This window comes from Schistocerca nitens, chromosome 2 (assembly GCF_023898315.1).
Source record: "Schistocerca nitens isolate TAMUIC-IGC-003100 chromosome 2, iqSchNite1.1, whole genome shotgun sequence".
Taxonomy (NCBI): domain Eukaryota; kingdom Metazoa; phylum Arthropoda; class Insecta; order Orthoptera; family Acrididae; genus Schistocerca; species Schistocerca nitens.
Window position 1 is genome coordinate 259,059,033 of NC_064615.1, and position 15,423 is coordinate 259,074,455.

Genomic DNA, 15,423 nt, shown 5'->3' on the forward strand with positions numbered 1-15,423 from the left:
GCCGGAGACGGGATTGAACCGTCGTCCTCCCGAATGCGAGTCCAGTAGGTTAGAGGGTCTCGTGAAAACACAAAAAGGCCTTCAGTCACAAAGGGTGGAGACCAAACAGAGGAAGAACGTAGATACAGGAACCATCGATATAACAGTTGTAAATTGCAGCTGTCCTGGGAAGGTTCAAATGGTTCAAATGGCTCTGAGCACTATGGGACTCAACTTCTGAGGTCATTAGTCCCCTAGAACTTAGAACTAGTTAAACCTAACTAACCTAAGGACATCACACATATCCATGCCCGAGGCAGGATTCCAACCTGCGCGTGTCTGTACATGATGTTTAGTAACACTGCGGCCAGACGTCACTCACTAAAACTCTATACTAGACAAATGCTATGACGCGTCTGTTGTCGAAAAATTCTTAATTTCTAGTCGTGATGTAATAGCAGCCGACGTAGGATTCCAGGTTATGCTCAGTTTCTACCCTGCATCCCTGTTGATGAGATTATCAGTTGTACAGATATGTATTGCTTCCTTAATGACGCAATCCCAGAAAGATGGTGAGGGGATAAAACTTTCATCTTTTCATAAATCATGCGATGTCCTGTATTCAGGCAGTGTTCTGCAATTGCCGATTTTCCCCCTTAACGTAGGCGTGTATGGCGCTGATGTTCATCGCAGCGTTCTTCTACTTGTTACTGATGTGCAGTACAGTAATACTGAAACAGACACACATCAAAACACGTTTTGCATCATCCGGTTCCCAGAACTTCTGAAGATAAACGCTGATTCTGGATATTGTATCACAGATACAGTCCCTCTGACTTTTCAGAGCCAGCCGGAGTGGTCGAGCGGTTCTAGGCGCTACAGTCTGGAACCGCGTGACCGCTACGGTCGCAGGTTCGAATCCTGCCTCGGGCATGGATGTGTGTGATGTCCTTAGGTTAGTTAGGTTTAAGTAGTTCTAAGTTCTAGGGGACTGATGACCTCAGCAGTTAAGTCCCATAGTGCTCAGATCCATTTGAACCATTTTTGAACTTTTCAGAGATGTCACTAACCTGCCCAAAGATGTAAACAACCATACATGAGCAGCGACAATTAGATGAAGATGTCCGATAGCCGATCAGTTCCAGTCATTCCACGAGGAAGGAGGTACGCGGCTCGTGTTGTCTGTAGTTCAACCACGCCTAGACGGTCACTACCGCGGTTCGATCGCGTCTGAATTGTTACTTTGTGCCTTTAAGGTCTCTCAACAAGGGAAGTGTCCAGGCGTCTCGGAGTGAACCGAAGCGATGTTGTTCGGACATGGAGGATATACAGAGGCACAGGAACTGTCGATGACATGCCTCGCTCAGGCTGCCCAAGGACTACTACTGCAATCGATGACCGCTACTTACAGATTATGGCTTGGAGGAACCCTGACAGCAACGCCACCATGTTGAATAATGCTTTTTGTGCAGCCACAAGACGTCGTGTTAAGACTAAAACTGTGCGTAATAGGTTGCATGATGCCCAACTTCACACCTGACATCCATGGCGAGGTCCATCTTTGTAACCACGACACTATGCAGCGCGGTATAGATGGGCCCAACAACATGCCGAATCGACAGCTCTGGATTGGCATCACGTTCTCTTCACCGATGAGTGTCGCATATGTCTTCAATCAGACAATCGTCGGAGACGTGTTTGGTGGTAACCTGGTCAGGCTAAACGCCTTAGACACACTGTCCAGCGAGTGCAGCAAGGGGAGGTTCCCTGATGTTTTGAGGTGTCATTACGTGGGGCCGACGTACGCCGCTGGTGGTCATGAAAGGCGCCGTAACGGCTAAAGGATACGTGAATACTATCCTCCGACCCATAGTGCAACCGTATCAGCAGCATATTGGCGAGGCATTCGTCTTCATGGATGACAATTCGCGCCCCCATCTTGCACATCTTGTGAATGACTTCCTTCAGGATAACGACTTCGCTCGATTAGAGTGGCCTGCATGTTCTCCAGGCATGAACCCTATCGAACATGCCTGGGATAGATTGAAAAGCTGTTTATAGACGATGTGACCCATCAAGCACTCTGAGGGATCTACGCCGCATCGCCGTTGAGGAGGACAATCTGGGTCAACAATGCCTTGATGCACTTGTGGATAGTATGCCACGACGAATACATGCATGCATAAATGCAAGAGGACAGCAATCTGGACCACCACCTTTGAAAGTCCCGCTGTATGGTGGTACAACATGCAATGTGTGTTTTTCATGAGCAATAAAATGAGCGGAAATGATGTTTATGTCGATCTCTGTGTCAATTTTCTGTACAGGTTGCGGAACTCACAGAAACGAGGTGATGCAAAACGTTTTTTGATGTGTGTATACATAGGGCGACGACGTGCGGATACCGTCAGTCGTACCTATACACCAGCGAGGATGTACCGTCTGAAGAAGTCGGACAGTTGCTCCGTGGAAATATTGTGGAATTAGCACAACGTCATGGGGGGTCAAACCCGTGAAGACTATTTACTACTGTACAAGAGTTTTTTTTTGATAAGTGTGGTAAATTTCCATGAGAGATTCAAACTTTGTTGCACCTTCATGTTTGGTAAGCTTGGTTTTTCCAAGGATCATATAAAGAATTTCATCAAAGAACCCCGTGCACTTCATTGTTAACAGCCATTGAATTGGTCGGTGTGTCAAGTGGCATTGAAAATCGAGAAAACCGAGTTTCGTGCTATTATCAAACACTTTTCAAATAAAAGTTGGAATGCTGCACAAATCAAAACAGAACTGGATGAAGTGCACGTAGAGTCTCCGCCATCGCCGAAAACCATACACTTTTGGATTAATGAATTTGAACGTTGTCGGCCAAGCACCGAAGACGAAGCACGCTCCGGACGTCCATCTGACATTACCACAAACGTAACCATTGAAAGAATCCGTGATTTGAAGATACATGATCGCCGAATAAAAATTCGTTAGATTCCTGAGGCTGTTGGCATCTCAACTGGGCCTGACATCCTACACGGAGAATTAGCTATGGAGAATGAGAGTGCGACGTGGGTGCTTCATTGTTGGATCTTTGGAAACTTGCTCTGCCCGAAAATAAAGACCAAGGTTACCATGAAAAGAAATACTCTTTTACCTGAATATGGCGCCATCCAACACATCAGCGATAGCAATGGAGAAACAGCATGAACTGGGCTTTGAATTTATTCCTCATTCAGCCTATTCACCATAATTAGACCCAAGTGAAATCGTCCTATTCCGTAACTTAAAACTTTGGCTTGCTGAGAAGAAAGTATCATCAAATGAGAAAGTGTTAAAATCAGTCATCGAGTGTCCAACAGTGTGTAAGAGAAACTGGAGGATCGCTGGACCAGGTGTATATGCCTCAAAGCTGAATATGTCGAGAAGGGAGTTGTTTATTAAACAAATATTTTTCTTGCTTTTTTACCGGACGTACCAAAACCATCGTTGGTCGGGGCAATAAAATGTCCTCCCGTTATTTATATTCACGATTTCTTTGTTGAAATTCGATGCTCTTAATGTTTGTTCCACTGTTCGTTTCTGACACTAAAAAGAATTTTACTCAAAATCTCACACTTACCTCATCTTTTTTTTATTCTCTTACTTCAACATCCCTAAATCCAGTTATAGCAAGACGAAATGCACTACTATATGATCGTTATGCTATTCTCTTTTCTGTAACCTGTCTTCACTAAATATTTCATTTCATGTTTTATTCTATATTCAAAGAAACAAGGGATCCATTGAAAATGTGATAACACGCGCAGCCAGAGTTAACGTACTATATAAAATTGCAATAGAGCGTTGCGCTCTCTGGAAAGTGGAAAAGACTGATTTCTCGAAAAATTTCGTATTAAGAGGGAGAGAAATGTAATGAATTGGGACTAATACAGTTGGAGATACTGAATGGAGTTGCCAGAATATATCATTTTTGGTCAGACATCGTGATAAATTGTCACTGACAGAATTACCTCCGGTTGTGGAGGAGTTTTGAACTGTGATTGGGACAAAAAATTGCTAGGCATTGTTACGACTGATTTTAAGAATATTTGGTCCTGAGTTCGAGGTACAAGTCCAGAATTTTTCTTGGAGTTTTCTGAATCTTAGTTTTGGTGTTCGAAGATCTATTTCTACGCAAGTTGCGGGGATGTTAGAAAGACGACGACTTAAATGGAGCCTCCATCACAGTCTTCGCCTTTTGAGCAAATAATCTGAGTAGGTAATTTCAGTTCATAAGTACAACTAAATAACAGGCCGTCCATCGTTCACACCGAGCGCCACAATGACACATATGCGGGCTGACTGCTGCTTATAATCACGACACAGAACTGCTACTGTTCTTGGATTAGATTATTTCAGCTCTACTTGTTACTTGTGCAGGAAACTATTGCAAAATGGCTGCATAAAAATGTGAAGAAATCGAAAAAAATGTGATCTTCGGAAGGATTGACCCAGCCTGTAGAACCGTGAAAATAGCCTTCGGTGACATTCAAAGCAAGAGTGGTAAGATTAAGAGTGCAACGGGAATTCCACTGTTAAATGCAGAGGAGAAACCAGATAGGTGGAAAGAGTACGCTGAAGACCTCTATCATTGGGAAGACTTATCTGATGGCGTGATAGAAAAAGAAACGGGAGTCGATATAGAAGACACAGGGGACCCAATAAGAGAAGCAGAATCTAAGGAACTTTGGTAGACTTAGTTTCGAATAAGGCTGATGGGATGGATAATTTTCCATCAGAATTTCTAAAATAAATCGGGCAAGTGGCAACAAATAGACTCTTCACGTTGAAGCATAAAATGTATGAGTCTGCCATAGTGCCCTCCATGGGAGCCCAAGTAATATCACACTGCCACCGGCTTGCGTCCGAGGTGTAGAGCATGTTTCGAGCAGCAGTTCGCCTGTATGATGATATATCCAGACACGACCATCGGCATTGTGTAACCAGAAATGTCATTAATCATATTAGGGAACACGATTCCATTTACCCACAGTCCAACGCTGATGACACAACGTCCACCGCCGTGGTAGTCTAAGTCGTTGGGTGAACATGGGTACCTCTTTGAGGGGGGGGGGGGGGGGGAAGGCCTCACAAAGATGGAATGCACAGTGTCTTGAAAGGAAGATATAAGATGAACATCAACAAAGACAAAACGAGGTTAATGGAATGTAGTCGAATTAAATCGGGTGATGGTGCGGGAATTAGATTAGGAAATGAGACACTTAAGTAGTAAACGAGTTTTGCTATTTGGGGAGTAAAATAACTCATGATGGTCGAAGTAGAGAGGATATAAAACGTAGACTGTCAATGGTAAGGAAAGAGTTACTGAAGAAGAGAAATTTGTTAACATCGAGTATAGATTTAAGTGTCAGGAAGTCGTTTCTGAAAGTATTTGTATGGAGTGTAGCCATGTATGGAAGTGAAATGTGGACGATAAACAGTTTACACAAGAAGAGAATAGAAGCTTTCGAAACGTGGTGCTACAGAAAAATGCGGACGATTAGATGGGTAGATCACATAACTAATGAGGAGGTGTTGAACAGGATTGGGGAGAAGAGAAATTTGTGGCACAACTTGACTAGAAGAAGGGATCGGTTAGCAGGGCATATTCTGAGACACCAAGGGATCACCAATTTAGTATTGGAGGGCAGCGTGGAGGGTAAAAATCGCAGAGGGAGACCAATAGATGAATACACTAAACAGATTCAGAAGGATGTAGGTTGCAGTAGGTACTGGGAGATGAAGAAGCTTGCACAGGATAGAGTAGCATGGAGAACTGCATCACACTAGTCTCTGGACTGAAGACCACAACATAAAGTGAATATGTCTACAATCTGACCTCTGCACAAATTTTGTGCAGAAATTTGATCATTGTCAATAAGTGTTGTAATTTTTTGTATTTAATTTTTTCAATTCATGAAGCTTGGCTACAACAGCCTAAGAATTATCATATGCACCTATGGGTATTAAGAATTTAATATTTGGTACAAGTTTTAATCCCTTTGAATGTAAATATACTTAAGGTTTTTTCTTTTTTTAACGATTCCACATCCACGAGGGATTTCATTTGGGATCTGTAGAAGCTACATTAGTATATCTGTTCTTATTTTGTGAACATTAGTAGTGTATTCTTGTTTTCTGAAATGCACCACATCCCACAGGATCTTCTCACTGGGAATCAGTTGGAACGAAAACTACATATAATCTAATCTAATGTAAGTTGTGTGGTGTGCATTCCTCAACAACGTGCGCTGTTTGGCGTGTTTAAAGAGAGGGTAAGCCTCCGACTTGCACGTTCTGTGATGAGCGGTGTACGTCCAATACACTACTCGCACGCCATTTTACTGGCTGATTTTGTGAAACGTATCAGTTTCTGTATTCGGTTTTTACACCGGTGTGTGGATTTTCCCCAGTTCCCAAGCCGAATGTTGTTCATCGACGAAGCACATTTCAACAGTGGAGTTGTTTGAACGCTCGAAATAACCACATTTGGGATCAAGAAAACCCCTTACTCACGTGTTCACGGTGATTTCATCATACTTTTGGCATCAATATTTGGACAGGTATCTTCGATGATCGAGTGACTGGACCGTACATCCTTCCTCCTCACCTAACAGATGCCTGGTAGTTGATATTCCTGTAACAAGTGCTGTTGGAGGTTTTGGAAGAAGTGCTGTTGGATATACGGCACAAATTGTGCTTGCAACACGATGGCGAGGCAATACATTTTGCAGTTCGCCTCCGAAACTATCTGAACGTAGTATACAGGGACAGGTGGAACGGTCGAGGTGGGCCTCATGCTTAGCCAACAAGATCCTCAGATTTAACTCCTTTGGCCTACTTGTTGTGGGGGCACATGAAGAGTCTTGTTTACGAGACTACTGTGCAGTAGGAGGAAAGATCTGATTGCACAGGTCATGGTTGCGGCAGAAGTGATTAACAATGCACCATGCGCATTGGACAGGGCTTATGCGAACTTTGTGCGCACATGTACTATGTGCAGTGAACTTAGTGGTCGTCATATCGAACAGCTATTGTAACTATCTCAGTAAACAGGAGTGAAATGTGAACGCTTTGTTTTCGTTGTAACTTAGAAACAAACCGTTTTCAGACATGGGTAAAACCGTTTTCAGACATGGGTACTCATTTAAAACTTGATCTATTAAGTCCCGTCTACAACCTCTGGAAGTTTGTAACATGAACTGTGATACACCATGTATACTTTAATTACCGAGTCACATGCCCGTAACGCCACCATGTGGTTTTTAAATTCGCGATAGCTAGCTGCCATATTGTTTTCACTTACGAGAGAGAGAGAGAGAGAGAGAGAGAGAGAAAATCTGTGCTGATACACACTGTAGTCGAATACAAAATAATAAAATAATAAAATGGGAAGGAAGAGGGAATGAATTTCAGCAAATGTCTCCAAATCAAACAAACAAATATAAACAGGTTGATTTATTGTAACTCAGTATTCAGTACATTTATGCTTTCTCGTAGTCGATACCCAGTATAAAGGCGTTGTAGCTTGTCTTGTAAGGACCAGCAGATATATCGATAGATGAATATGTAGGGTATGTGTAGCTGCCACCGTACGAGATTTCGAACAGGTAATATTTGGACGGATCGGTCTTGTAGCTGATAGGCACCCTGAGGAGCTGGAGAGGTTCGGCTACTTCCGAGTAGGTGGCTGTGGCCACGACTTTCCAGTCGGACACGCCATAGGGAGTCTCGCTCATGGTGATCCTGATGTTCTGCTGCTCCGGGCCTATCTCCAGAGTGGCGTAGTTGCGCACGTGGCTGCTGAGGTAGAGTGCGTTCACCTGGTACGCGCCCGTGTAGTTGTGTGGGGTGTTGAAGACGCCCATGCAGCACTTCATCTCGCCCGCGTAGTCCGCCGGGTCTTGGAACAGCACCGTCCTCTTCGGGTACGAAGCTGAAAATACATCACGTCCGCATTAAGTGACAGTCAGTTGTTATCTAGCGTTACTAGAATCTGGCGTACGAAAACAGACAGAAACAACACCAAAATTATCTGTTGGCTACAGTATTTATAATCACACGTGTGTCTACTTGCTAAATGATAAAACTTCAAGACAAAGCAAAAGGATCTAAAGTTGTTTTAGGTGATGTTTTATGATTCGACTGAAGAACAGAGACAAAAACAATTATCAGAAATAAATTTTGCCGTGAAACTTCTCACCCTGTAATGTTCCCTCAGGAGTTGCTTATAAGATGGATATAGTTTTCTATAGGAAAGTCCGCTTAGGAACGCAAGACAAATAGTGTCTCTCTTCACAATCTGTCGCTTTCTTGGTATGCTATGATATAAGCTTTCTGCTATTGTCTCTAACTACTCCACTTGTAAAGAACCCATATATTAATGTGTACTGTTCCCAGCTTCCTTTTTTTGTCTTTGTATCCGTGGAGAGTTTTTCTATAGCGTAAGTTTTTCCCTATATACGTTATGTAGTTACAGTTTTTCGAATTGTTTTCCATTTTTCTAATATCAAATACTTACACGTTTATTAGTATGTGATTTTACTCATTTCTAAGAACATAATAGCATAAAATTGCAATATCCATTAAAGGTACATTCTCCTAGACAGCCTATAAAATAAGGGACTTTTACGATTTCGTTTTGGAAAAACAAATGAAGCAATCAATGTATATCTTGTTGCACATTACTTATTGATTACTGGATAACATTTTCTGATTGCTTTTTTTAAAAAATTCAGTCTTCATTACGCCTCCCCATGCTATGTCGAAAATGAGGTGTGTTCATGACGGATGTCTCTGTCTGCAAATCTTATCCGAAATCAAAAAACAAACAATTTTCTTTATCTATAGGATATTGTGACAGAGTATTAGCACAATTTTTTGAAATTTGAAAAATAATAAAATGGCGAGGATTTTAAACAAAAATATAGTTCTGTCGTGTGTTTTTGCTCACGTTTATTGCAATAACTAATACATAAATTAAAAGAGTAAAATAGCCTTTTCCTCCGTTATTTATGTTTTAAGTTTCAATTGCTTTTGCTTTACTGTGATTTTATACTTCCATAAACTGTCGTTAGTTGTTAATAAGTGAAATAACTCCATATGAAGAAAGAGGAATTTATACTAAACAAGAATTTATGAAATTCACGCTGTCTGCTACATGTAGCTCTGGAACCTAGGGCTGTGTCCGGATGTGTAATCTGAAACTCTCTGCAGTATTAAAAATGCTATGAACTATCGTTCCAAGCCAATTCAAGTTTCGCTGCTATGTATTTTCATGACAGTTTGTTGATTTTTCTTTATATGTTACAACAATATGCTTATAACTTGCTCCTAGATAGTCACACTTCACAGAACATTGAGACAGCGGATCACTTACCACTGGCAACAGCTGCAATCAGCAAAAGGGCTGCGGCTTCTCTCAGCATGGTGATTGTCCTTGTCCGTCTGCACTCCTCAAGGAACGAAGAAATCTGATGACTCTTAGATCGCTGCCCCCATCTTATATACACGCAGCCCACCAGATACGACGTCTGTCGGCCGGCTTTTCAGTGGAACTACGTTGCGTCATTCAATGACGCATTTCTAAAATTAAGCTTTTAATGCAGCAACGCTTGAAAAATCTCGTTATGTTCGAGAGTAGCTGGATAGGCTCTCTTTAGATAAAGTAACAAGAGGCTTCGAGAGCTTGGGTAATCTGATTTCTATCTGCGACAGGTAGTCACGTGCTGATAACTGAAGTCAACCACGTTGTACCACTGTACAGCATTTCTCTCTTGATACAGTAGTTGCGCAATTGAAAACTGATAGTTTACATCGGTTTCTGTACACAGCCCTATTCCGGCAGGCATTTACACATACCTACTTGTTAAGTATTTCTCAAACAGGCAACAAATGATGCGTTGTTAGATCCTCCTTTTCCAGGTACTTCATTGCTATAATTGACAGCTATGGTTCTCAGATGGCTATGTTAATCTATACGAGAAATGGTTGTACTGTTCAGAATATTGGAAGGACTCTTTCCCTCCTTTTGACGTCCAACAGTAAAAATTAATCACGTTCACCACGGATCATGTACGAAAGAAATTTAAACTGTTGTCGCCAGTTAAACAAGATCCAGATGCAACCCGTAGTCTTCCCCCAACCATAACGAAATCTGCTCACGGTAAACTAGTTTCTTTCACTCAGGTCGATATAGATTCACCGCATACGTCAAATAAGTCATCGACTTCACTTGGTATACGGATAAATAAAAAGACTTTCGCGGATACGAGGCTTTGGATGTTTTGTCTGGGCTCATTGCCCCGGAATTACGTTTAAATAGTCCCCCTCCTTCAGTTCTCCCTGAGGTTTCCTTGACCTTTCCCTTGGTTGTAAGAAAGACTCCCAGATATTCACAGCTGCCACTCCCTCTTGCCTGCTACCAGCCAACGAGGTATTGGGCTGGAAGGGTCCTGTCTGCATGACGGGTCACTACACGAGTAGCGCGCTCTATCTAGGGGATGCAAAGTGTATAAAAATGTTTGTTATGTTCTGCTAACGTATCAGTGAACTGTCTGTGCTAATAATTCACGTTACTTTCCAGTGTATGTATTTGCAAATACGATAGAAATTTAAGGTGTGCTTAATTCGAGTGTGAGCTACGGTGGCCGCCTACCTCGGAGACGTCATGATCAAATGCGGTTTATATTTGTAACAACAAGTATGAAATTAAATTGAGGCTGTCGTAATACAACGCAACGTGTAGAGGAAAAATTATACTCAAAACATTTAGCAAATATTTTTCATTGTGTCTCTTATTGTTTAATGCATTTAAATATAACTATAATAACTGTCAATAATCAATTTATCATCCGCTCACACAACCAACACAACACTTCGTCAGGAAATTGCAGTGTAGCAACTTTTGGGTCGCTGATGGTGGCAGCACTGTGAAATAGAGAACAGCCGACACGAATTGTTCCGAAAACTACCGATCTCTGACGATGTACTGAGTGCTGCACAGCACTGGCATGAATGAAGCAGGCTTTCCAGGTGTGTCTGGGTTACCGTGTCCTTTCTATAGCTAGTCTATTGGGGGCTCATAAAATACTAATTCATATAGGTCACCAGTTAGTGACAAGATCGGTTCATACACGGCCATAGATGCCACCCCACAGGGTCAGCAGTGACTTTTGAACAAAAAACTTTCACGATCACTGGGCTAGATAATTGTACGATGCCAGACGGTGTTGAAACTGGTGTCCACATTTTTCCGACAACTGTTATTGACTTACATATTCCTAGGAGATTGCGGCAAAGGCAGTACACCAGCCAGGAACCATACTGATAACGTCAATTGTTACTGCACAGCACTGTCATGAATGAAGCAGCTTTTCCAGTAGTGCTCGGGTTACGCCACACTAAAGTATTTCCCAAAACTCTCTACAGTCTTTGCCTAGTCAACGGAAAACTGGAGTAAACTGCCTTTGGTGGCTCACGTCGGTACCAATGACAGGTGTCACTTTGAATCACAAGACATTCTCTCTGGTTTCGAGGGGCTAACAGAAGTGGTAAAGGCTGCCAGTCTTGCTTGCGAGATGGAAGCAGAATTGACCATTTGCAGCTTAATCGAAAGGACCGATTGTGGATTTCTGGTGCAGAGCAGAGTGGAGGGTCTGAATCAGAGGCTCACACGGTTCTGGGACAGTGTAGGCTGCACATTCCTCTACTTGTGCTAATGGGTGGTTGGATTTCGGGCTCCGCTGAATAGGTGAGGCGTCCACTATATGCAGGAGGCGGCTACATGGGTAGCAGGGGCTGTGTGGCGTGGACTGGGCGGTTTTTTTTTTTTAGATTAGAGGAGGAGGAGATTAGTGTTTAACGTCCCGTCGACAACGAGGTCATTAGAGACGGAGCGCAAGCTCGGGTGAGGGAAGGATGGGGAAGGAAATCGGCCGTGCCCTTTCAACGGAACTATCCCGGCATTTGCCTGAAGCGATTTAGGGAAATCACGGAAAACCTAAATTAGGATGGCCGGAGACGGGATTGAACCGTCGTCCTCCCGAATGCGAGTCCAGTAGGTTAGAGGGTCTCGTGAAAACACAAAAAGGCCTTCAGTCACAAAGGGTGGAGACCAAACAGAGGAAGAACGTAGATACAGGAACCATCGATATAACAGTTGTAAATTGCAGCTGTCCTGGGAAGGTTCAAATGGTTCAAATGGCTCTGAGCACTATGGGATTCAACTTCTGAGGTCATTAGTCCCATAGAACTTAGAACTAGTTAAACCTAACTAACCTAAGGACATCACACACATCCATGCCCGAGGCAGGATTCGAACCTGCGACCGTAGCAGTCTCGCGGTTCCAGACTGCAGCGCCTAGAACTACACGGCCACTTCGGCCGGCTCCTGGGAAGGTACCAGAGCTCCAAGCGCTGAAAGATAGCACTGATGCTCAAATCGTTGTAGGCTCTGAAAGCTGGCTAAAGCAGGAAATAGGTTCAGTCGAAATTTTTGTGAAGAACGTAGCGGTGGTCCGAAAGGATAGGCTAAACACGGTTGGGGATGGCGTGTTTGTTGCTGTTAGTTTATCTTCTTCCGTAATTGAAGTAGATGGTTACTATGAGTTAGTATGAGCAGAGGGCCTTGTTGGCAACCGGAATAAAATGATTGGATTCTTTTACCGTCCTCTCAATTAAGATGATACAATTGCTGAAATGTTCAAAGAAAACTTGAGTTTGATTTCAAACACGTACCTGACTCATACAATTATAATTGGTGGTGACTTTAATTTACCCTTGATGTGTTGGCGAAAATACATGTTTAATTTCGGAGGTACGCGTAAAACATCATCCGAAATTGTGCTAAACGCATTTTCTGAAAATTATTTCTAACAGTTGGTTCATGAGCCACGGTTGTGGAAACGCACTTGATTTCTTAGCAACAAATAATCCTACGTTAAAAACGGGTACCAAAACGGATACAAGTATTAGCGAACACAGGGTTGTTGTAGCGAGACTGAATATTGTAGCCACCAAATCCACCAAAAGTAAACAAGAAATATACGTATTCAAAAAAGCAGATAAACATCCACTTCACGCATTCCTGAGAGACAAACTCCACTCCTTTCATATTAACAGTGTAAGTGTAGACCTATGTGGCCTGAATTCAAAGAAATAGTATCGAAGGGAATTGTGAGATGTATATCAAATAAATTAACAAGCAACGGAGCTGATTCTCGTTGGTACACTGTTGCAGGAACAACGAGAAAAGCATGCCAAATTTAAGTATCCACAACGAAACTTAGTCTCGAAACCTGGCAGGAAATCCAGAGAGATTCTGGTCGTATGTGAAGTATGTTAGCGGCAGGACACAATCAATGCCTTCTCTGCGAGATAGCGATGGTGATACTATCGCAGACAGTGCTGCCAAAGCAGAGTTACTGAACACAGGTTTCCGAAATTCCTTCAGCAAAGAAGACGAAGTAAATATTCCAGAATTCGAATCAAGAACAGCTGCTAACATGAGTAACGTAATAGTAGATATCCTCGGAGCAGTAAAGCAACTTAAATCACTCAATAAAAGCAAATCTTCTGGTCCAAACTGTACAGGGTGTCTGAAAAGACTTTCCCTGATTACATAAATTGATAACTCAGGCTATAAGTAAGATACAAATACGAAACTTGTGTCGAATTGTTTACAACTATCAAAGTTTTTTTCTGTTTTAGGTTCGCAGTACGTAAGTAGTGGATAAGGTGCAGTGCCCAAGAAGCCATGTTAACCAATCAGGAGAAGGCACAGTGTGTCCTGTGGTACCATGAGACACGATCACCAACCACAGTGCAGAGACACTTCCAGACAACATTTGGAACGAATCCAGCTGCTGTCAAGGGCATTAAAGCCTGGTATGAGAAGTTCAGGAACACAGGATCGGTTGCTGACCTTCCGAGGTCTGGTCGACCAAGAACCTCAGCAGACAGGGTGGAAGCTGTAAGACAGTCTTTTCTGCAAAGTCCGAAGAAACTGGTGCGCAGGGCCTCACGTGCATTACAGACGCCAAAAAGCTCTCTCCATGATATTTTACACAAACGTTTATTGTTTCGTGCATACAAAGAGCAAATCGTTCAGGCCTTGTTGCCCAATGACAGTACACGTCGATATGACTTTGCGGTCGAAATGCTATCACGTATTGAGGACGATTATGGTTATCTCAGACGAATTGCTTTTTCCGACGAAGCGACCTTTTCTGTCAGTGGAGTACTGAATCGCCATAATGTGCGCATTTGGGGTTCACAACCCCCTGGCGAGGTCATGGAGTGCACCAGAGGCAGTCCAAAGGTGAATGTTTGGTGCGCGCTATTGCACGATCGAATTATCGGGCCATTCTTCTTCGCTGAGGCTACCATCACATCTGCAGTGTATCTGGATATGTTACAACTGTATGCTGCTCCTCAGCTGCTTCAGTATCACCCCGATGTCTTGTTTCAGCAAGATGGTGCACCGCCTCATCGGGGTTTGGACGTCGGTACCTATCTCGATATGACCTTTCCTGGACGATGGATTGGTCGTGATGGGCCAACGGTTTGGCCTCCACGCTCTCTTGACATAACCCCATTAGACTTCTTTTTATGGGGTTATGTCAAGGATGAGGTCTACCGAACAGGTGTACCAGATCTTGAAACCCTGCGGCAACGGATAACCACAGTCGTTCAATCGATCCCTCGAGTGATGCCTAAAGTGTGGACGGAAACTGAATATCGCCTAGATGTGCTACGTGCTACCAAGGGTGTTCATGTGGAAGTTTACTGATGTGTGAAAAAAACTTTGATAGTTTGTAAACAATTAGACACCAGTTTCATATTTGTATCTTACTTCTAGCCTGAGTTATCAATTTATGTAATCAGGGAAAGACTTTTCGGACACCCTGTATATCAATCAGGATCCTTTTAGAATATGCTGATGCTGTAGCTTCATACTTAACAATCATATACAATCGTTCACTCGGCGAAAGATCCGTACCCAAAGACTGGAAAGCTGCACAGGTCACACCAATATTCAAGAAGGGTAGTAGAGGAAATCCACTTAGTTACAGGCCTATATCAATAACGTCGATAACAGGAGGATTTCGCAACATATATCGTGTTCCAACATTTGAATGACGTCGAAGAAAACAGTGTTTTGATACACAGTCAAAACGGATTTAGAAAACATCGTTCTTGTGACACAACTAGCTCTTTACTCGCATGAAGTGTTGACTGCTGTTGAAAGGGATTTCAAATGGGTTCCGTATTTCTTGATTTCCGGAAGGCTTTTGACATTGTACGACACAATTGGATTGTAGTGAAATTGCGTGATTATGGAATATCGTCTCAGTAATGTGACTGGATTTGTGATTTCCTGTCAGAGAGGTCACAGTTGGTAGTAATTTACGG

General features: G+C 42.8%; 1 protein-coding gene across 4 annotated transcripts in view; it reads right to left on the reverse strand.

Annotated features, from left to right (window-relative positions):
* The window catches only part of LOC126235986 (uncharacterized), a 95,474-nt gene that overhangs the window by 52,620 nt on the left and 27,431 nt on the right, over positions 1-15,423 (reverse strand). The window contains exons 1-2 of one of the 4 annotated variants that reach the window (XM_049944970.1): positions 9,389-9,491; positions 7,453-7,945 (exon numbers count right to left, since the gene is read on the reverse strand). The exons of 2 other annotated variants lie outside the window; for them this stretch is intronic. In XM_049944970.1, coding sequence (XP_049800927.1) covers positions 7,494-7,945; positions 9,389-9,437 — 501 coding nt within the window. In that variant the 5' untranslated portion in view covers positions 9,438-9,491 and the 3' untranslated portion in view covers positions 7,453-7,493. Of the gene's footprint in view, positions 1-7,452; positions 7,946-9,388; positions 9,492-15,423 lie in introns of those variants that run through there. One more of the 4 variants, XM_049944973.1, reaches the window with a different exon arrangement.